At 39.3% G+C, this 23,861-nt stretch overlaps 1 protein-coding gene across 1 annotated transcript; it reads right to left on the bottom strand.

Moving 5' to 3' along the window:
- Nucleotides 1–806: 806 nt before the first annotated feature.
- On the bottom strand, nt 807–23,543 carry LOC114209054 (phospholipid scramblase 4). Its single transcript, XM_088023117.1, is given in 6 exon segments — nt 807–1,007; nt 2,571–2,797; nt 5,360–5,405; nt 9,519–9,751; nt 22,745–22,891; nt 23,444–23,543. Coding segments are annotated over 6 exon segments (954 nt in total).
- Between the last annotated feature and the right edge of the window lie 318 nt (nt 23,544–23,861).

Below are 23,861 nucleotides of genomic sequence, written 5' to 3'. Positions count from 1 at the left end.
GGTCAGGATACGGGGGTCCTGGGATCAAGGCCTGCATCCTCCCTCTCCCTCTGCAGCTCCCCTTGTTTGTGCTCTCTCTCTCTCAAATAAATAAATAAAATCTTAAAAAAGAAAAAAAGAGTGGATGCATCATGGTCATCCCAGCCCCAGCACCTTCCCCTACCGCCGCCACACACACAAGTGGACGCTGACCAACCCCTCCTCTGGAACCTGGGAGAACAGGGTTAAGGCACCAGGCTTCTGCTGGGCCTTTGAGACTCATCAGCTCTACAAGCGCTGTGTCAGCTAATTCCACCTGTTCTGCTTCCCCTCTTCCAGGAGCTCTCATGCCTCTCCCTCTCTTTCCAACTCCCTTCATTACAATTACATTGGAGGGAAGAAGTTCCTCAACACCCTGTCTCCTTACTATTAACTCCTGATGAATTTCAGCTTTGTCTCTGAAAAATAAGATTAATTGGCACCTCGCTCATAATGTAGTAGTGAGAACCATGTGATACATATGTGCAAACTGAGGAACTGCATTTATTTTATATCAAGAATTCTTGTTGAGCTTCATACTATAATTATATATTGACTTGTTTTACACTTGCTGAGGGATAGAGTACTATTCTGTACCTATTTAAGGAAACAGGTTTCCTTAAATACCTAGCCCAGTATCTTACAAATATTTTATCATACTGCTCTATTTATTTTATAAGTGATATTGTAAACTTCATTTCACTTATGTGTAAAAGTGCACTGAAACAGGATCATTCTGCATTTGGTCCGTCCATGTAGAAAAAACTCTTAAAAACATTATTTTACCATCAGGTTACCTCAAAAACAGAATCTGAACCACAGCCATAGGTTGAACATGGCCCAGGCACTCCTATCACATTTTCTTTCTTCTCATTCTGGATGCTATTAACTGCCCTGAGCAGGTTCCAGTGTTCTGCAACAAAGCCAGTGGTGACACCAGGAGGACCACCGCACCTCCAGCTGCAGATGAAGTGATAGAGGGGAGGAAGCTACGCATAGATGTATACCCGTACAGACAACCTAGATGTGTCCTGAAATCCTTTAAGGATTAAGGAAATTGTTGAGAGGGAGAGCCTCCACAGGCCTCTCACACTTCTAAACTACTCTCTGTGTGGGCCAACAATGCAAGGCCCTGACTGCTCTTTCCCTTGGCCATTTCTCAGGGTTGTCATTGGAGGGAGCATCCTTGAGGGATGAAGTCATATTTTCCTTCAGGACACAGGGGAGGCTTGCTTGTCACTTACTATGGAACAGCCAGTTCCTTCTCTAAGTCTACGGTGGGTGTGATTATAAAGGGGATTTTTGTGGTGATGGAATTGTCAGTTATCTGCATTGTATGGTGGACACAGGAATTGACACAGGTGATCAAACCTCACAGAACTGAACACACACACACAGGAATACAAGTAAAATTGGAGAAATGAGAAAAAATCTATCATGAGATAAATGTTCCATAAATTGAGTACATTTGTAATTTTGATTAGCTTTACTATATCATGGCTTACTTTAATCATGGAAGGCTGTATTTATAGGATTTGAGAAGAAAACCCAGCACATGAATATGAATCCAAAAGGACTAAGGATTAAAGGTGAAGATTCATCTCAAATATTTTTTACAAAAAAAAAATAATAATGAGAGAGGCGTAAGATACCTGCGAACACCATTCTCTGAACACTGTACTGTCTGCCTGGTACTGTAAAGAACAGTTAACATTTATTTACTATTTAATCCTCAAAGCAATCCTGTGTGACAGGTGCTATTATTACTTCCATCTCATAGGAAATCAAAACACAGAGAAGGTTGTAAATAAATTAACATTTAGTAAGTGCTGGCACTTACCATGTCTTCTAAATACCCCAGGAATCCCATGGGGTATTGTTGTGCATATTTCATGTACAAGAGCACTGAGCCCCAAAGAAGTTAAGTAAATTGCACAATTTAAGTAGGTGACATATCTGGAATTCAAAATTCTGGTGGACCTCTTGCTAAAGCTGCTTCTTTTCCCTGCAGCAAACAACCTTCCTAGAGCTGCACGGGTTGTAGAAGAGGAAGTCTGCTCTCTAGGTCTGGCACTCGCGGGACTGTAACACCCTCATCAGGCACTTCATCTTTCTGAGCCACCCCTTCTTTATCTGTGGCCAGGTGTGGACTGGGATGGGGAGTGCAAAGTCATCCAAGGTCTCTTCCAAATCTAAAAGCATTTGATGATGTCTAGCAACATCTTATCTGGGGATATGCAGGTACATTTAGACAAATGTGTGTGACTTCTGTTCTAGGTCATAGATATATTTCCAATTCAGCAGACACAACTGACAGAATTGTGGTCACCGAATAAATAACCCTAATTTGTGCCTGAACCCCGAGCTAACATTGGAAGACAAGAAAGAACCCACAAGAAAAAGCCCTCTGTGATTTTCCTTGGGTGAGATGATGTGGCCTCCTTCCTCCCCACTCTCTGAAAATCCCCTCCTGTGTCATTCTGGAAGGAGCACAACTGTACTGTGAAGACTTGGATCAGGAAGAAACCAGGATAAGCCCTGCATTCTCTGACCTCTTGCCTGGTGGAGGGACAACTGAGGCAACAGCAGGTGCATCTGAAAGGTCTCTGCATTGTCATGATTTCTCGGTCCACACAGTCCGTTACCCAGAGGACGAAGGGCTTTAGTGTCCGATAAGCATTTCTGGTAACGTCATCTGTGTCCTCAGTTACTATGTAAACCATTTGGTCCAGGTTGTTTTTAATATCATATCTATTATTAGTTTCAAAAGATGTCATCACTATAAAAGAAAATGAGAAAGACACTTTATTTTTTTAATGGTATTTTATTATGTTATGTTAGTCACCATACATCATTAGTTTTTGATGTGGTGATCCACGATTCATTGTTTTCGTATAACACCCAGTGCTCCATGCAGTACGTGCCCTCCTTAATACCCATCACCGGGCTAACCCATCCTCCCAACCCCTCCCCTCTAGAACCCTCAGTTTGTTTCTTGGAGTCCATAGTCTTTCATGGTTCGTCTTGCCCTCTGATTCCCCCCCCTTCATGTTTCCCTTCCTTCTCCTAATGTCCTCCCTGCTATTCCTTATGTTCCACAAATAAGTGAAACCATATGATAATTGACTTTCTCTGCTTGACTTATTTCCCTTAGCATAATCTCTTCCAGTCCCATCCATGTTGATGTAAAAGTTGGGTATTCATCCTTTCTGATGGCTGAGTAATATTCCATTGTACATATGGACCACATCTTTATCCATTCATCTGTTGAAGGGCATCTCGGCTCTTTCCACAGTTTGGCTATTGCGGACACTGCCACTATGAACATTGGGGTGCATATGGCCCTTCTTTTCACTACATCTGTGTCTTTGGGGTAAATACCCAGGAGTGCAATTGCTGGGTCATAGGGTAGCTCTATTTTTAACTTTTTGAGGCACCTCCACACTGTTTTCCAAAGTGACTAAACCAACTTGCATTCCCACCAACAGTGTAAGAGGGTTCCCCTTTCTCCACAACCACTCCAACATTTATTGTTTCTTGCCTTGTCAATTTTTGCCATTCTAACTGGTGTAAGGTGGTATCTCAATGTGGTTTTGATTTGGATTTCCCTGATGGCTAATGATGATGAACATTTTTTCATGTGTCTGTTAGCCATTTGTATGTCTTCTTTAGAGAAGTGTCTGTTCATGTCTTCTGCCCATTTTTTGACTTGATTATTTGTTTTTTGGGTGTTGAGTTTGAAAATTTCTTTATAGATCTTGGATGTTTTGTTGACTGTTCCCTTTGCTGTGCAGAAGCTTTTTATCTTGATTTAGTCCCAAAAGTTCATTTCTGCTTCTGTTTCCCTAGCCTTTGGAGATGAATCTTGAAAGAAGTTGCTGTGGCCGATGTCAAAGAGGTTACTGCCTGTGTTCTCCTCTAGGATTTTGATGGATTCCTGTCTCACATTGAGGTCTTTCATCCATTTTTGAGTTTATCTTTGTGTATGGTGTTAGAGAATGGTCCAGTTTCATTCTTCTGTATATAGCTGTCCAATTTTCCCAGCACCATTTACTGAAGAGACTATCTTTTTTCCATTGCATATTTTTTCCTGCTTTGTCAAAGACTATTTGACCATAGAGTTGAGGATCAATATCTGGGCTCTCTATTCTGTTCCATTGGTCTATATGTCTGTTGTTGTGCCAGTACCACGCTGTCTTGGTGATCACTGCTTTGTAATATAGTTTGAAATTGGGCAACGTGATGCCCCCAGCTTTGTTTTTCTTTTTCACAATTTCCTTGGTGATTCGGGGTCTTTTCTGATTCCATACAAATTTTAGGATTGTTTGTTCCAGCACTTTGAAAAATGTCATTGGAATTTTGATCGGGATGGCATTAAAGGTATAGATTTCTCTGAGTAGCATAGACATTTTAACAATGTTTATTCTTCCAATCCATGAGCATGGAATGTTTTTCCATCGTTTTGTGTCTTCTTCAATTTGAGAAAGACTCTTTAAATTAGAAGCAGTTAAGATGGGCCTCGAGTATTTGTATTGCATTTCTCAGTGTGTAAACAAAAACAGCTTTTTCAAAATTTCAAAAAGCATGTGCAATTGCTTGGAACATCAAAATATTTTATAACCATTGTAAGCATTTAAATCCTTTAGGATTTAAAACATTTATTTTAAGCTCAGAGCAAGATGACTTTAAAATGTTTAGTCACATAACAAGAAAGATTGAAAACATCTTTTTTAAGACGATCATGTCTTATATAATACCTGTATTCAGAAAACTTTAGTTTTAAAAATATTTTAATGAAATTACACACTGCATCACAAATGAGTCAACTCATGAAATATGGTAAGATGACCAAGGTCATTGCAAACTGCAAACAGGCAAAAGAACCAAGAAGAGCTGGAGGCCTTACCTACATCAAAGGAATGTGTAAATTTGTTGCTTTAAGGGTCAGGAACAATTTCCTATGAACAGAGGACAAGCTTTATGTTTACTGTGCTCATTTCTTCTTCCTTCCCACAAATCTAGATTCTGCTGGTCCCTCACTAATTCCTTTATTTTCTCTGCTCTTTTTTTTACCCCTCATCTATAAAACATAAATGATGGAGCAGAAAGAGGGAATAAGTGTAATGGGGTTGACAAGATAATATATAAGATCTTTTTCAGTCTAAGATCGAATATTATATGATTTAAGAATAAATAAATAAAATTATAAAAAAATTCCCTTTTTAAGTTGCTAGGACAGTCTTTTCTCTTTGAACCACTAAAAAATGTTCAGTATAATAAGGAACTGGATATTGAATAATGTTGTTTCATATATTGCTGATCATCGCTGAAGTACGCATACTTTCCAGGGGTTCAAAATGCTGAAGAATGTGTATGTTGTCCAATTACTGGGATAGAAAGAAGTAATTAGGGAAGATAGAAATAACAGAATTAAAACAAGTTAACATTAGAAAAGAAATTGATAGAAATTACTACCATGTATCAACTGATTTTTAAAATATCTTTAATGTGAATTAATTAATTATAAATATATTTTATCAAGTGAAATTAACCTATCTGCACCTGATCAGATATAAGGAGAACTAAGTAGGAAGAACACTTTCTTCCAGTTATACTGTAGAAGACTAAAAAATTTAATAATGTTTTTGATAAAATATCAGAAAATCATCTTCCTGCTATAGTAACAGCATCTAAAAGAAGCTGTGTTGACATAGATTGTTTCTAGCTCAGTCTCTACTCACTGATCTCATTGACCCAAACAGACTGGAGGTACTCAGGAAGTTTAGGATGGTTTTACATGGACCAGCCACAGAGAAGGCAATCTTTTCAGTGGCTTAGGGAGAAGGAATCAGCCAGGGTGAACCTCACACAGAAATGTCCAATTTTATATTATTTTACAGGTACCTCTGACAGATTAACATACTGATTCCATTCACTCGAGTTATTAAACACCAAGCTCTCCGTAGCAAAGATATGTGCTACGGTGAGCGCTGTGAATTGTGTAAGACTGTTGAATCACAGATCTGAAACAAATAACGCAACATATTTTAAGAAAAAAGAAAAAGAAGAAGATAGCAGGAGAGGAAGAATGAAGGGGAGTAAGTCAGAAGGGGAGACGAACCAGGAGAGATGATGGACTCTGAAAAACAAACTGAGGTTTCTAGAGGGGAGGAGGGTAGGGGGATGGGTTAGCCTGGTGATGGGTATTAAAGAGGGCACATTCTGCATGGAGCACTGGGTGTTATGAACAAACAATGAATCATGGAACACTACACCAAAACAAATTATGTAATATATGGTGATTAACGTAACAATAAAAAATAAAAAAAAAGAAGGAAGCAAAAAAAAAAAAAACACCAAGCTCTTTCCTAGGTGTTCACTTTTAATAAGGGGAAGGTCCAAGAGGGCAGGAAGCTTATAAATAGGATTGGGGCAAAGGACAAGAAACATTCTGGGATATGATCCCTTGAAAGGGGAAATTGGGCATATCATTAGATAGACTTTTTATCTTAGTTTTACTTTGGGATTACTCCCAAGATACTTGAACCCTTCTAGTGGAAAAAAAAAAAATCTCCTTCAGGACAGACTGATCCAATCTTACACAATTTTCTGTCATTCCTAACTTTCGAACATGGAACATTGAAATGTCACATTTCCTTAAATATTTGTTGAATAAGTTAATGAATAGATTTTGAAATGAATAAAACTGAAAGTGACTTAACTTGGCATGAGTGTTTAATCATGTGCTTAATTATAAGAGGGTGGAAAACACAGTTCATGCTTAATTCAAGATTTTTTTTCTTGTATGAAAACACAGCCGGGGGAGGGGGGTCTATACATCTCTTATAATTTTTGAAAAGTGGCCACCAAAATGGTTTACAGTCCTATTTAAAAAATTCCAGGATTTTAAACTCTAGGACTAAAAGATAAAAAAAAAAAAAAAATCACTATTTCATAAAATGTCCACTGCTAGGCAAAATAGGCCTAAAGAAATGAAGCCCTTTAACATGGGAATTTACCTAATAAGACTTAGGGCCTATTATGGAGCAGTTCTTTGAAGGGTGGGTGGAGTTGCTGGCAAACTCAAAGAAACCATGTAATCCTGCTGTGATGGACAGAAATTCCTCTGGGGGGTCCTCATACCCATCATATGAGATCTCAAAAGTCTAGAGAAGATAGAGAAAAGTGACCAGGTATGTGCCTTCCACTCACACCCAAGCAGGCATCTCAACTAAACAGCATCATTACAGTATCTCATACAGGCAGTGGTTCCTGTGTGCCAGGAATTGTATCAGACATTAACTATTCTCAGAACTGCCCAATAGCGTAGGGATAGTTAGTACTATTTTGTAGGTGAAGAAACTGAAACATCGAATAGTTAAGAAAGGTGTTCAAGGTTATGGAACTGGTAGGGAATAAAGACAGAATTAAAAACTATATTGTCTAGCTCTAAACCCAGTTTTATTTTTTATTTGTTTCTGGTTTTGTTTCTTAATTCATCCATTTTGGAAAGGGAAAAGTGAATCCATCATATCCATCATTTAACTTCTGTCAGGATAATGGAAGAAGTAGAGCAATTTTTTTAACTTTAATAAACAATTTTAAAGCTGTACAATTTTTAAAAGATGGGGAAATGGTCTAGGAGACCCCAGACTTGCAAGGACAGAGTATTTTTATTGTGCAAGTATAAAAAAGATTTTCTAAAATTTATTTACTATAAGCATTCTATAAACTTCTAAAATAATGAAGGGGTTTACTCTAGCACTTTAATGACTTCATGTGTATATGATAGTTACTTTACAAGGGACAGTTTAGTAAAATTTTTGGCTCCTACAGATTCTAATTTCTTCATCCAGTTGTACTGCATTTCGTATATCATTTCCACAGCAGTGTATCGATAGTTTTCAATGCACAAGATTAATAATATATTGAATTGCAAAGAGGAACTTGTCAACTTCAAGGAATACTTTATTGATTATGTGGGGAGTGAAGTATTGAATTAGAGTCCCTTGCTTATAATGAACTTAAATACCTCCTGTTTCCCAGACAAAAAGGGCCAGGATTACAGAAGAATTTCTAATACTAGCTATATCTCAGTTTCACTAGATAAATTTTTTGCGTTTACACCATTTGAGTTTACAACCAAATCTGCTTATCCCTCAATTTTATAACCTGGGTTTCAGAGTAGCTTCATAATTTTTATACAGAAGGGATTTAGGGGACCACCACTTTGTGGGAGGGGGCCTCATGGACTTGGCTTGAAGCTATGTGTGCTTGGTAGGCACTTTATGTTTACTTGGTAATAGGTTTTTTATTTTCATTTTATTCCATAGGTTTATTTAATGTTAGATTTGGGTATGACACTTGTCAAGTTCAAGAAGGTCTCTTCCATTTTTTGTTTGCTAAATTTTTTAAAAATTATGAATTTGTTTGAAATTATATATCAGAACTATAATGTATCTTCTAACATGATTGTGAGATTTCCTCCTCTTATCTATTAATAAGATGAATCACATTAATAGAATTTAAGTTAACTTTCTTGAGAATAAACCCAACTTGGTCAATTACAAACTAATCTAAATAAACTTGGTCCTGCATAACCGTTATTGTTTGGTAGACAGCAGTAATCTCTGAAAAGTTTGAGATGGGAGAAGGTTAGCTACTGCCTCACAATCTCCCTACTGGGTATAATGAAAGCATATCTTGGACAAAATTCTGTATACATATTAACATTTACTAAATCAATATTGGTTAGAAAGTTGATATAAAATTGTTTATACACAGACCTGTACCTCTGAAACAAATAATACATTATATGTTAAAAAAAAAAAAAGAAGATAGCAGGAAGGTAATAGGTTTTTATGAGGGCTGGAGTAGCTGATGAAATTATGGGTGGTGACGGAAAGCAAGGGGCCAAGGCACCTGATGAGTTTTTCACTAAGTGTTCTGTTCCTTCATGATGTCTTTTTTTTTTTTTAACAATTTTATTTATTTATGAAGGAGGGAGAGAGCAGGGGGAGGAGAAGGAGAGGGGCAAGCAGACTCCACACTGAGCACAGAGCCCCATGCAGGGCTTCATCTCATGACCCTGAGATCATGACCTGAGCCTAACCGACTGAGCCACCTACGCAGCCCATGTTGTCTTTCTTGGTGTTTACTCTTACCTCCAAGTAAATGACACCCCAATTGGCATCTATGATAGATTTTTTTCTATCCTTATTTTTCTAATTTCCTTCAGGAGGACATCTTGAATATCTTACAACTCAGTCTGAATCCTTTATGAAAGCCATACTCTTCCTACTGAAAATATTCCTATACTTGTGCTCCCCCTTCTCATATCTGACAACAGTATCACTGCTCCTATAGTCTCACAAACTGGACCTCTGTCATCACTGACCCACCATCTTTATCCACTGTATCCAGCCTGTGTCTCTTTTTGTTGGGTCCCCAAGGTCATATTTCATAAGAAAATATTTTGGATTTGTGTGGAATACCTGAGCTAATAAGTATTCCAGACCAGGAGGGCAGTTTGGCACAGGAATTGGCTCTGGCATCCATGCTGTTGGAGCAGACTGATTTAACATTGGACATCTGCCAGGCCGGTACTATATAGGATGAGTGCCACCAGTTGGCTGGTACGAGGGGAAGGTACTAAGCTGACGTAGACTGTAGTATCCTATAAGCAGGCTTCCTGGGTAGTATGCAAGTGGAGGGACAGTAGGTCCTGGGGACTCTTGTGTTCAAAATCAAATGAAAAAATTACACAGATTGAAACTACAATATATTGAAACTTAGCATGATTTTTTTTTAAATTTTCTTTATTTATTTGAGAGAAAGAGTGAGAGAGAAAGAGCACATGAGAGGGGGGAGGGTCGGAGGGAGAAGCAGACTCCCTGCCGAGCAGGGAGCCTGATGTGGGACTCGATCCCGGGACTCCAGGATCATGACCCGAGCCGAAGGCAGTCGCCTAACCAACTGAGCCACCCAGGCGCCCTTAGCATGATTTTTTTTACGTGGAAATTACATGGGTCACATGACAGCTTCTTGAAAATAGTAAGAGGTTTCATGTTCTGAGGGAAGGGCATACCACGTACCAAAAATGTAGTTAGAGGGTCTTCCAGATTATTAACTCATTTAATCCTCTTAAACTTTCTGAAATAGTTATGCTTATTTCATAAGTGCAAAAACTAAGGTTGAAGAGATGAAGTAATTTGATAGCCTCTCTATGCCCATCTCATATACCCATCTGCTGCAGGGTTAGCAACAGGGCCTGCAAGATATTTAGCACTATGCAAATTTCTATTTTTATATTCTTTATGCTATTGTTAAGTTTACATAGATAGCAACTGATAACACTGGGATTTGAAATCACATTTTACCTTCAAAATGATGACTTGAATACTGCTATATTGTTGCTAGTCCAATCACTTCTTCACATCCTCATCACCTGGTTCTCACACTGCTCTCCTCCAACCAGGGGTCAGTTTAATTTCAACTTGGTCAATGTAAGTAAGATCACAGTCAAGGAAACCAGATTTCTGTAAAGAATCACAATATTTAAGAAGAGAAGCTCTCAAAACCATGAATTAGTATGAGGGTACCACTAATGTATGACTTTAAGTTTTGCTTCTTTTATCAAATGTCTCTCAAAAAAAGCACCCCCAGCATCAGCCAGGATGGATCAGTGCAGTCCTGGTAAGGAGCCTAAACTCCTGCCTAGCAGTAACAAGGAGCACCTCACCCCCTTTGCTGTGCAAGGAAGACTGCTCCCTTGCCATCTACTGGAGAAGCAGGGATCTCACAAGCATTTCACATGCATTGCTAAAAATGTGGAGAATTAATAGCATTTAGATATGAGACTGTCCATACTGCTGAGATGTAGCTGTAGTGTTAAAAAAGTAAAATCTGAATACTTTTATCACCAAATTTGGTGTGTTTTGTTTTACTTTCTTGGATTTAAAATGATTAATTGTTTTATTTACATAAGTAACAGGGCTCTGGTTGACTACAAGGGGGCACCTGATAAACTCTTAAGTTATTCCTAGCATTGGAAAGCCTTAACTGAAATTATGTGAGAGGGAGAACCCCAGTTGCCTTTCTCTGGACTTCTAGGAAAGGCCAGAAAAAAATGTAAAGAAAAGCCAAGCCTAGAGCAAAAAAGATCCTCTCCTCCTGATCCCAGGAAAAAGAGATGTTTTTAAAATGTACTGCAGTTGAAAACTAAATAAATAAGGACAATAATTTATTTTTCAGATTTCATTTCAGATCTGTTTTAGCTAAAATTAAATAAAACCAACTCTAAGTTAGCAGAAGAGTCCAGCTGAGACGTGACCTGTAAAACTGGCTGAAGCCTTGATCATATTTGTGTTTTCTTTTTTAAAAAATTTTTTTTGTTATGTTAATCACCATACATTACATTAGTTTTTGATGTAGTGTTCCATGATTCATTGTTTGTGCATAACACCCAGTGCTCCACGCAGAATGTGCCCTCTTTAATACCCATCACCAGGCTAACCCAACCCCCCACCCCCCACCCCTCTAGAACCCTCAGTTTGTTTTTCAGAGTCCATCGTCTCTCATGGTTCGTCTCCCCCTCCGATTTACTCCCCTTCATTCTTCCCCTCCTGCTATCTTCTTTTTCCTTTTTTTTTTAACATATGTTGCATTATTTGTTTCAGAAGTATAGGTCTGTGATTCAACAGTCTTACACTATTCACAGCGCTCACCATAGCACATACCCTCCCCAATGTCTATCACCCAGCCACCCCATCCCTCCCACCCCCCACCACTCCAGCAACACTCAGTTTGTTTCCTGAGATTAAGAATTCCTCATATCAGTGAGGTCATATGATACATGTCTTTCTCTGATTGACTTATTTCACTCAGCATAACACCCTCCAGATCCATCCACGTCATTGCAAATGGCAAGATCTCATTCCTTTTGATGGCTGCATAATACTCCATTGTGTATATATACCACTTCTTCTTTATCCATTCATCTGTCGATGGACATCTTGGCTCTTTCCACAGTTTGGCTATTGTGGACATTGCTGCTATAAACATTGGGGTGTACGTACCCCTTCAGATCCCTACATTTGCATATTTGGGGTAAATACCCAGTAGTGCAATTGCTAGATCGTATGTAGCTCTATTTTCAACTGTTTGAGGAACCTCCATACTGTTGTCCAGAGTGGTTGCACCAGCTTGCATTCCCACCAACAGTGTAGGAGGGTTCCCCTTTCTCCGCATCCCCGCCAACATCTGTCGTTTCCTGACTTGTTAATTTGAGCCATTCTGACTGGTGTGAGGTGGTATCCCACTGAGGTTTTGATTTGGATTTCCCTGATGCCGAGCGATGTTGAGCACTTTTTCATGTGTCTGTTGGCCATTTGGATGTCTTCTTTGGAAAAATGTCTGTTCGTGTCTTCTGCCCATTGCTTGATTGGATTATTTGTTCTTTGGGTGTTGAGTTGGATAAGTTCTTTATAGATTTTGGATACTAGCCCTTTATCTGATATGTCATTTGCAAATATCTTCTCCTATTCTGTCGGTTGTCTTTTGGTTTTGTGGACTGTTTCTTTTGCTGCGCAAAAGCTCTTTATCTTGATGAAATCCCAATAGTTCATTTTTGCCCTTGCTTCCCTTGCCTTTGGCAATGTTTCTAGGAAGAAGTTGCTGCGGCTGAGGTCGAAGAGGTTGCTACCTGTGTTCTCCTTTAGAATATTGATGGACTCCTGTCTCACGTTTAGGTCTTTCAACCATTTGGAGTCTATTTTTGTGTGTGGTGTAAGGAAATGGTCCAGTTTCATCTTCTGCATGTGGCTGTCCAATTTTCCCAACACCATTTGTTGAAGAGACTGTCTTTTTTCCATTGGACATTCTTTCCTGCTTTGTCGAAGATGAGCTGACCATAGAGTTGAGGGTCCATTTCTGGGCTCTCTATTCTGTTCCATTGATCTATGTGTCTGTTTTTGTGCCAGTACCATACTCTCTTGATGATGACAGCTTTGTAATATAGCTGGAAGTCCGGAATTGTGATGCCGCCAGCTTTGCTTTTCTTTTTTAATATTCTTCTGGCTATTCGGGGTCTCTTCTGGTTCCATATAAATTTTAGGATTATTTGTTCCATTTCTTTGAAAAAAGTGGATGGTATTTTGATGGGGATTGCAGTGAATGTGTAGATTACTCTAGGTAGCATTGACATCTTCACAATGTTTGTTCTTCCAATCCATGAGCATGGAACATTTTTCCATTTCTTTGTGTCTTCTTCAATTTCTTTCATGAGTATTTTATAGTTTTCTGAGTACAGATCCTTTGCCTCTTTGGTTAAATTTATTCCTAGGTATCTTACGATTTTGGGTGCAGTTGTAAATGGGATCGGCTCCTTGATTTGTCTCTCTTCTGTCTTGTTGTTGGTGTACAGGAATGCCACTGATTTCTGGGCATTGATTTTATATCCTGCCACTTTACTGAATTCCTGTATGAGTTCTAGCAGTTTTGGGGTGGAGTTTTTGGGTTTTCCACATAAAGTATCATATCATCTTCAAAGAGTGAGAGTTTGACTTCCTCTTTGCTGATTTGGATGCCTTTGATTTCTTTCTGTTGTCTGATTCCTGTGGCTAGGACTTCTAATACTATGTTGAATAGCAGTGGTGAGAGTGGACATCCCTGACGCGTTCCTGACCTAGCTCTCAGCTTTTCCCCATTGAGAATGATATTCGCTGTAGGTTTTTCATAGATGGCTTTTATGATATTGAGGTATGTACCCTCTATCCCTATACTCTGAAAAGTTTTGATCAAGAAAGGATGCTTTACTTTGTCAAATGCTTTTTCTGCATCTATTGAGAGGATCATATGATTCTTGTTCTTTCTTTTGTTAAGGTATTGTATCACGTGTAATCACGTTGATTGATTTGCGGATGTTGTACCAACCTTGCAGCACAGGGATAAATCCCACTTGGTCATGGTGAATAATCCTTTTAATGTACTGTTGGATTCTATTGGCTAGTATTTTGGTGAGAATTTTTGCATCCATGTTCATCAAGGATATTGGTCGGTAATTCTCCTTTTTGATGGGGTCTTTGTCTGGTTTGGGGATCAAGGTAATGGTGGCCTCATAAAATGAGTTTTGAAGTTTTCCTTCCATTTCTATTTTTTGGAACAGTTTCAGGAGAATAGGTATTAATTCTTCTTGAAATGTCTGATAGAATTCCCCTGGGAAGCCATCTGGCCCAGGGCTTTTGTTTATTGGGAGGTTTTTGATGACTGCTTCCATTTCCTTAGGGTTATAGGTCTGTTCAGGTTTTCTATTTCTTCCTGGTTCAATTTTGGTAGTTGATACATCTCTAGGAATGCACCCATTTCTTCTAGGTTATCTAATTTGCTGGCATAGAGTTGCTCATAATATGTTCTTATAATTGTTTGTATTTCTTTGGTGTTGGTTGTGATCTCTCCTCTTTCATTCATGATTTTCTTGATTTGGGTCATTTCTCTTTTCTTTTTGATAAGTCTGGCCAGGGGTTTATCAATCTTCTTAATTCTTTCAAAGAACCAGCTCCTAGTTTCGTTGATCTGTTCTACTGTTCTTTTGGTTTCTATTTCATTGATTTCTGCTCTGATCTTTATTATTTCTCTTCTCCTGATGGGTTAGGCTTTATTTGCTGTTCTTTCTCCAGCTCCTTTAGGTGTAGGGTTAGGTTGTGTTATTTGAGACCTTTCTTGTTTCTTGAGAAAGGCTTGTATTGCTATATACTTTCCTCTCAGGACTGCCTTTGCTGTATCCCAAAGATTTTGGACAGTTGTGTTTTCATTTTCATTGGTTTCCATGAATTTTTTTAATTCTTCTTTAATTTCCTGGTTGACCCATTCATTCTTTAGTAGGATGCTCTTTAGCCTCCATGTATTTGAGTTCTTTCCGACTTTCCTCTTGTGACTGAGTTCTAGTTTCAAAGCATTGTGGTCTGAAAATATGCAGGGAATGATCCCAATCTTTTGGTACCGGTTGAGACCTGATTTGTCACCTAGGATGTGATCAATTCTGGAGAATGTTCCATGGGCACTAGAGAAGAATGTGTATTCTGTTGCTTTGGGATGGAATGTTCTGAATATGTCTCTGAAGTCCATTTGGTCCAGTGTGTCATTTAAAGTCTTTATTTCCTTGTTGATCTTTTGCTTAGATGATCTGTCCATTTCAGTCAGGGGGGTGTTAAAGTCCCCCACTATTATTGTATTGTTGTCAATGTGTTTCTTTGCTTTTGTTATTAATTGCCTTATAATTGGCTGCTCCCATGTTCGGCAGCATAGATATTTACAATTGTTAGATCTTCTTGTTGGATAGACCCTTTAAGTAGGATATAGTGTCCTTCTTCATCTCTTATTACAGTCTTTATTTTAAAATCTAATTTGTCTGATATAAGGATTGCCACCCCAGCTTTCTTTTGGTGTCCATTAGCATGGTAAATGGTTTTCCACCCCCTCACTTTCAATCTGGGGGTGTCTTTGGGTCTAAAATGATTCTCTTGCAGACAGCATCTCGATGGGTCTTGTTTTTTAATCCAATCTGATAGCCTGTGTCTTTTGATTGGGGCATTTAGCCCATTTACATTCAGGGTAACTATTGAAAGGTATGAATTGTATTGCCCGTGAGGTGACTGTTACTGTATATTGTCTGTGTTCCTTTCTGATCTAGGCTGCTTTTAGGCTCTCTCTTTGCTTAGAGGACCCCTTTCAATATTTCTTGGAGGGCTGGTTTCACGTTTGCAAATTCCTTTAGTTTTTGTTTGTCCTGGAAGCTTTTTATCTCTCCTTCTATTTTCAATGACAGCCTAGCGGGATATAGTATTCTTGGCTGCATATTTTTCTCGTTTAGTGCTCTGAAGATATCATGCCAGTCCTTTCTGGCCTGCCAGGTCTCTGTGGATAGGTCTGTTGCCAATCTGATATTTCTACCATTGTAGGTTACATATCTCTTCTCCTGAGCTGCTTTCAGGATTTTCTCTTTGTCTCTGAGACTCATAAGTTTTACTATTAGATGTCAGGGTGTTGACCTATTTTTATTGATTTTGAGAGGGGTTCTCTGTGCCTCCTGGACTTTGATGCCTGTTTCCTTCCTCACATTAGGGAAGTTCTCTGCTATTATTTGCTCCAAAATACCTTCTGCCCTCTCTTTTTTTTTTCTTCTTCTGGGATCCCAATTATTCTAATGTTGTTTCATCTTATCGTATCACCTATCTCTCGAATTCTGCCCTCGTGATCCTGTAGTTGTTTCTCTCTCTTTTTCTCAGCCTCCTTATTTTCCATGATTTGGTCTTCTATATCGCTGATTCTCTCTTCTGCCTCGTTTATCCTAGCAGTTAGTGCCCCCATTTTTGATTGCACCTCATTAATAGCCTTTTTGATTTTGATTTGGTTAGATTTTAGTTCTTTTATTTCTCCAGAAAGGGTTTCTCTCATAACTTCCATGCTTTTTTCAAGCCCAGCTAGTATCTTTAAAGTCATGATTCTGAACTCTAGGTCTGACATCATACTAATGTCTGTATTGAGTAGGTCCCTGTCTAACAGTACTACCACTTGTTTTTTTTGCTGAGGTGACTTTTTTCATCTTGTCATTTTGTCCGGAGGAGAATAGATGAATGAGAGAACAAAATGCTAACAGGTTAACAACGTCCCCAGCAAATATACTCTATACAAATCAGAAAAGACCTGAAACCAGGGGAAAAGAAAGAGAAAAAAACAAAAAACAAAAAGAAGAAGATAAAAACAAAAACAGAACAATACAAAAATCCAGAATATGATCAAATATGATCAGGCTAGTGCATAGATCAGTGCCACACACTAGATTTTGGGCATATTTTGGTCTGTTAGAAAAAAGTGCCTCCTAAAATTTTAAAGGAAGAAAGACTTATATATGTACAAAATAAGGGTTGATACAATGAAGGGATGGAAGATGAATGTAAAGATGAAAATTATAGATTTTATAAAAGGAATTGATAAGATAAGAAGTTGTTTGAAAAAGAAAGAAGATTTAAAAAAAAGAAAAAAAAAGGGAGAGAATGTGATCAGGCAGGAGACTAGAACAAAGCCATACACTAGTGATTTAGCGTATATTTTGATCTGTTAGAAGAAACTGTATCTCAAAATTTTAAAGAGAGAACAACTTATATATATATGCCAAAAATAAGGGTAACTACTATGAAGGGATAAAATATGACTCTAAAAATGAAAAATAAAAAACGTTTTTTTAGAAAAAGGGATTGATAAGATGTTGGTTGAAAAAGGGAAAAAGAAAAATTAAAAAAAAAAGTTAAAAAAATTAACTTTGAAAAACTAATGAATCATGGTAAAAAAAGCCATGAATTCTATGTGCAGTATTCCCCTAGCGCTGGAGTTCTCCCGTTCTCCTTGATCGGTAAACTTGGTCTTGGCTTGCGGGCTGTTCATGCTGATCTTCTGGGGGAGGGCCCTGTTGCCGTGGTTCGCAGATGTCTTTGCCGGAGGCGGAATTGCCCTGCCCTTCTTGGTCCGGGCTAAGCAAGCTGCTCGGGTTTGCTCTCCGGAGCTTTTGTACCCTGCAAGCTCTCGGTACAGCTTTAGAGGACCAGAGTGAAAATGGTGGCCTCCCAATCTCCACCCGGATGAGCTGAGAACTTGGGGCCCCGCTCCTCAGTGCGCCCCCAGAGAAAACCAGTCACTCCCGTCTCCCTGGTCTCCGACCGCACTCCTTGCTCACCCGGCCTGTGACCGAGAGTTTCTATCTTCTGGCACCCGACCCCATGTGGAGTCTCCAAACCCAGCAGATCCCTATGGTGCGCTCCTGCGCCACTCCTCCCCAGGGAGGAAGGGGAGTCTTCCTAGCTCTGCCACTTGTTGGGTCCCTGCTGGAGGAGCAGTGGCCCGTCTGGGCCGTGGATCACAGTTTATGGCAACCCTGAGCTGAGAGCCCGCGCCTCGGCTCCGTCTCTGCAGCCGGCTTCCCCGCTATGATACCTGGGAGCTCTGCCGCACTCAGGCACCCCCGGTCTTTCTGTGACCCCGAGGGTCCTGAGACCACACTATCCCGCGAGGGTTCCACCCCCCGCTTAGCCACTGGAGCGACGTCCCTTAGCAGAGCCGACTTCTTAAAAGTTCCGATTTTGTGCTCCGAGGCTCTATCACTTGCCAGAAGCGGCTGACGGAGGCCCCCTCCCCCGCCGTCTATCCTCCTGAATATCGCTTTGGATTCACTTCTCTGCACGTCCTACCTTCCAGTAAGTGGTCGCTTCTCTGTTCACATAGTTGTTGCTACTTTCCTCTTTGATCTCCTGTTGAGTTCGTAGGTGTTCAGAATGGTTTGATCCCTATTCAGCTGAATTCCTGAGACCAGACGAAATCCAGGTCTCCTACTCCTCCGCCATCTTGCTCCGCCCCCCCATATTTGTGTTTTCTTATTCTGAACATTCTTATCATTTTTTGTTTCAAGAACTTATTGACTGTGAATCACTGAATTAATTTCAGCACCTACTGATGGATCTGCAGTTTGGAAAATACAGTATTAAAAGTTTTTCTCAAACTTAGCTGTTGATAAGAACAACAAGATAGGATGTTTTTCTTTTTTAAGATCTGTCTTGGAGATTCTGATTCAATAGGTGGCCAGGATCTGCATTTTTATATTATCAAATGAAATCCACATTATTTTGACAGACCTAGTATATTAAGCTACACTCAAAGAAACAATATGTTAGAATTTTTTCCAAAACTTAAAATATAATCTGCCATCAAAAGTCAATTTATGTAGCAGCATTATTCATAATGGTCAAAAAGTGGAAAGAATTCAAATGTCCATGAAGTGAAAAATGCATAAACAAGGTGTTTATACAATAAAACATGATTCAGCCATAAAAAGGAATACTATATAAACACATGCTACAACATGGATAAACCTTGACAATATGCTGTGAAAAAAGCCAGACCCCAAAGGTTATATGTGTCATGATTCCACTTATATGAAATATCCAGAATAGGCAAAACTATACAGATATAGATTAGTGGTTGCCAGGGGCTAGAGGAAGAACAAAATGTAGAGTGATTGCTAATGGATATGGATCTGGGAGGTGGTAAAAATGTTCTGGATTAAATAGTAGTGATGGCATGGGTTTGCAGCCAAACTTTAAATTAAGATTTTCTGAAGAATCTCAGATCAGGAATTAAGTTTAAAGTGGCCCCAAAGGATACACAAGATTATGATCTGATAACATTGCTCACAAGGACTGTAGAATTTCCAAGGTCCTTTTGTACCATTTGAATTTTGAAATATCTACATTATAATTTTTTAATTGAAAAAATAAAGTGATCCTAGGGAAAAAAAATAGTAGTAATGGCTATACAACCCTGTGGATATATTAAAAACCACTGAATTATACACTTTCAAATGGTCAATTTTATGTATGTGAGTTACACCTCCATTAAGAAAAAAGATAAATCACCTGAAAGACACAGAAATGAGACACTGAATGAAATAAAATACTGAGAAATGGCCAGATAGAACCTGACCATAATACAGGAGTGTCAAGAGCCTGTACTGAGAGGTTATCCTGGATCATATCCACACAACATATACATAGCGGAAAAAGGAAAAGGAAGCTCTGCTGTTTTCAGAAAACACTGCAGGGGCAGAGGATACCTGAGCTCCATGGATCTTATTTCTAGAATGAAATAACATCTCTGGAATCATCTCATAGATGATATTTTCCAAACTGTGAGCTTTTGCCTCTTCTTTATACTCATTATTACTAAGCATCATCCAGATGGGACTACTGCAGTAACTTCTTAACTAGCTTTCCCTCTGTTCCAGTGATTCCTTCACACTGGCCCCAAAAGCTATCTTTTTTTTTTTTAAGATTTTATTTTTTTATTTGAGAGAGAGGGAGAGCACGAGCGGGGGGAGGGGCAGAGGGAGAGGGAGAAGCAGGCTCCCCGCTGAGCACAGAGCCTGACACGGGGCTGGATCCCAGGACCCTGAGATCACAACCTGAGCGGAAGGCAGACGCTTAACTGACTGAGCCACCCAGGCGCCACCCCTTCTCCCACCAAGAGCTATCTTATTAGACATCCAATCAGTTACTCACTGGACATTTACTGAGCACCTTTTTTGTACCAGACCCTATGCCAGAAGCTGGGAAGAAAGTGATGAAAGACAAACTCAAGTATCTGCTTTGAAGTGTTGATGTCCTGTCAAAAAGCATCCGTAGGCTCACACAGGCTCCAGGATAAGATGCAAACTCCTTCGTCAGCACAAGACCCGTTGTTATCTCCGTTGCTCTGCACTTCTGCCTTTTGACCCAAGCAGGTCTTCATCAAGTCCCAATCATACCACCAGACCTTCATCACCTCCTGTTTTTGGACATGTTTTCTTTCTCCCAGGCATTCTCCCTTCCCCACCCATTTTTTGATTGAGAAACTCCTTATCATGCCAATAAAACTTGACTTCCTCAGTTAGACCTTCCCTTTAATCCCACAGTCACTTTGCCTTCTGTGTCCCTACAACATTCTTTTCATATTTCCATATAACTTCCTACTCCAGGAAGCTGTAAATTCTTTGAGGGCAGGAATGTTCTACTTTGACATCCAGTAAACTACTTGGCATCCAGTAGGTGCTCAATATTTATTTATTGAAATAATAAAGTCATTAGTTAGTTAAACAAGCAACTTGACTCTTAGTGTCATTTTCTGCAGTAGTGGAAAGATTCTTTCTGAAAATTTAACTTATCAGGTATAAATGGGAATTATACTCTGGAGGGTCATCAGGTTTTGGATCTGGTACACTCAAATCGCAGTGTAGTCAGGAGGAGCATCAGGTATTGGATCCAAGGACTTTGTTTTATTTTCAATTTCATCCATAGGTTGATCAGCATTTATGGGGATGAGCCTTGGAGGAAATGGAGGTGCACAGTTGAGAAATGGAATGATTTATTACTGAAGATATTAATTTTTCCTTATTAGATTGCTGCAATATCATTGTATGTAATCATTGTGAAATACACTACTGTATTTCTTATAACACACATAATACATGCATATGATATGTTAGGCATTAATTCATGCATATGATAAATTGTTAGGCTGAATATAGAGTAAAAAACTAAAGCTGAGTAATTATACTGTGCCTGTGACTAAAGCAATGAGCTCTCAGGCAGGTGGTTCAGCTGACCTGCTACTGACTCTTATTTACATAGATAAATTCCTCTCAAGATAGCAGAAATTCTTTGTCCCATGATGTAATATGGAGAAACTGGCATATGTGGAGTGAATCTGATTTTTCCCCCCACACACTTTTTGAAAAGTGGCTGTGTCACAGTAAATTCAAAACAAAAACAACATAAATACTTAATGGTTTAAAAAGTAGTGTGCCACACATAACTCACTTAGAGGTGATTTAGTACACTTACCCAGTGACTCTTATTTTGACCTACTCTTCCTAAAACAACCGAGGTCACTATCATGACTGAAAGGAAGGGGTTGAAGTCATGTTTCGAGTTACACCCTGCCCTTTCACTGAGATTGGAGACATTTTTCCTGACCTCAGTATGAGGAACAGTTCAGTGTTCCTGAAAGAACTGGTTTACTTCTACCTCATAGAAAACACAAGTCCCATAAATGTGGCATTTCTCTCCTTGTATCAGTTGCTGGAAAACTCAGGGCCCGCTTTTCAGACCTCCTCTATCAAGGAAAGCTTTTTATTGCCATCACCTCTTTTGTTAGACTTATTTTCCTACCCTTATTTTTCTTTATTCTTCTCACGTATTTTAAATATCTTTCTTTAGATGCAACCAATATATGTCTTAGTCCTTTCTATGTCAAATACAGGAAAATAGGAATGTTCTACTTCATCTATAAATGAATGGATATATTTATATTATCCAAATGTTAAACAACAATAAAAACAATTTCCAAATGAAATAAACTCAAACTATTATTAAGGAAAACAGTCATATAATTCATTAAAATGAAGCATAATAAAATTCATTCACAAAAGACTGCTGACATTTTTGAAGAATTCTAATGAATACTAAAATATAAAATGTTTTAATGCTCTAATATATTTATACATATTTATATATGTTATATATATTATTAGTGATACATGTAACAGGTTTTATGATTTTTTTGTCTCCAGTTACATTTCATTCATATTTTTATTAATTTGACAAATATTTACTGAGCACTTATTATGTATCAGGCACTAATGTAGATGTTGAAAATATAGTAACAAACCAGAAAAACCGGTGCCCATCATGCTGGAGATTGTGTTTTAGTGGCGTGAGATTAAAAACACATTAACAAATATTTAAGATTATATCTGGATAGTACAGATACATAAAGAAAACAAAGTGAAAAGTTTAGGAAAAACATGGATGGGGTCCCAGGAGGTTCAGGGAAAGCCTCTCTCAGGGGGTAACCTTTGAGCTGTTTGAACCAGGAAAGGAGGCATGACACTACAAATGTAGGGAGTTCTAGGAAAACAGGCAATACGTGCAAAGGCCCCGAGATGGCACTGAGCTTGGGGTACCCAAGGGTGAGGAAGAGGTCAGGTGTGACTGGGACACAAGGACTGAAGCGAACAGAGTGAAGAGTTGGAGACAAGTCTGCTTATACCTGAAAAGCGAGGCAAAATGTTTAGGATTTGCTATAATTGCCGCTGGGCAGTCTTTGGAGGACCTTGATCAGTGCAGTGATGAGAGTTGATTTATACTTTGTCTTGAGGGGGCACGAGTGGAAGCAGTGAGGATGGGATGGCCGCTGTAATCCAGGTGAGACCGATGCTGGCTTAGACCGGGGAGGTCACCCTGGAGAGGGTGACGTGTGGTCAGGAGCAGAACCTGCAGGAGCTGCTGATGGACTAAGGAAGAGAGGAGCGAAGGATGAGCGTCAGTTTTCAGGCCAGGGTACCAGAGCTGATGACAGTGCCATTAACTGAACTGCAGAGGAAGCTGGTGGGGAAGTGGTGCGGACTGGGGAGGGTAGGAGTCAAAAGCTCCAAATAGGCGTGTTTTGTTTAAGAAGAGGCCAGAAGAAGATAAATAATTAACAGAAAATGTATTGTTTGTGCATCTATTTGTTTATTTTCTATTATGAACGATGTCATTACATCTTGAAAACAAACTTTTCTGGCTGGGGAAAGACCACCGCTGTCAGGGCTAGCCAATTCTTAGAAACAGCAAAGGGCTCTGACAGGAGCATGCCTTTGATATGCAAACTAACTGCTCCAGAGCATCTACCCCTTCCTTTGTCTGGCCTAGACATCCCAGGAGATAATATTCTTCCCCTGGCCTCGTTACCAGGTAACGAGGAGCTATTCCTATGACTTAGAGCCTGCCACAGTTATCCAAAGCAGCCAATCCTCAATGGCTTGCCTGCTCTGCCTTGCTTTCACCCCTCCACCACGGCCCACCTAAACCCCAATAAAGGCCATGATCTAAGGGCTCTTCTAGCCTCTGCTTCTTCCTAATCAAGATGTGGTGTTTCTCCCGTGGCCCTGTGTTGTGTGCCATGCCTCTCATTTCTAGGGGAACTGTACTGTTGCTTTTCTTTCAAAGGCATAAACCTCTCTATGTTGTCAATCACCTTTATAAATTAAGACCAATACAATCTTTTTGCTGGTGGAGGGTCCCATCTTGCTGTTGATGGTTGCTGACTGATTAGGGTGGCTGTTGCTAAAGGCTGAGGTGGCTAGGGCAATTACTTAAGATAATGAAGTTTGACCCACCTATTGACTCTTCCTTTCATGAATGATTTCTCTATACCATATGATGCTGTTTGGTAGCATTTTACCCACAGCAGAATTTCTTTCAAAATTAGAGTCAATCCTC

The sequence above is a fragment of the Eumetopias jubatus genome, unplaced genomic scaffold, assembly GCF_037043125.1.
Source record: "Eumetopias jubatus isolate StellerSeaLion01/CBP00866 unplaced genomic scaffold, mEumJub1_p1.0 scaffold_1, whole genome shotgun sequence".
NCBI lineage: Eukaryota > Metazoa > Chordata > Mammalia > Carnivora > Otariidae > Eumetopias > Eumetopias jubatus.
Note: the sequence above shows the minus strand (reverse complement) of the source record. Positions and strands in the feature narration are given on the sequence as shown.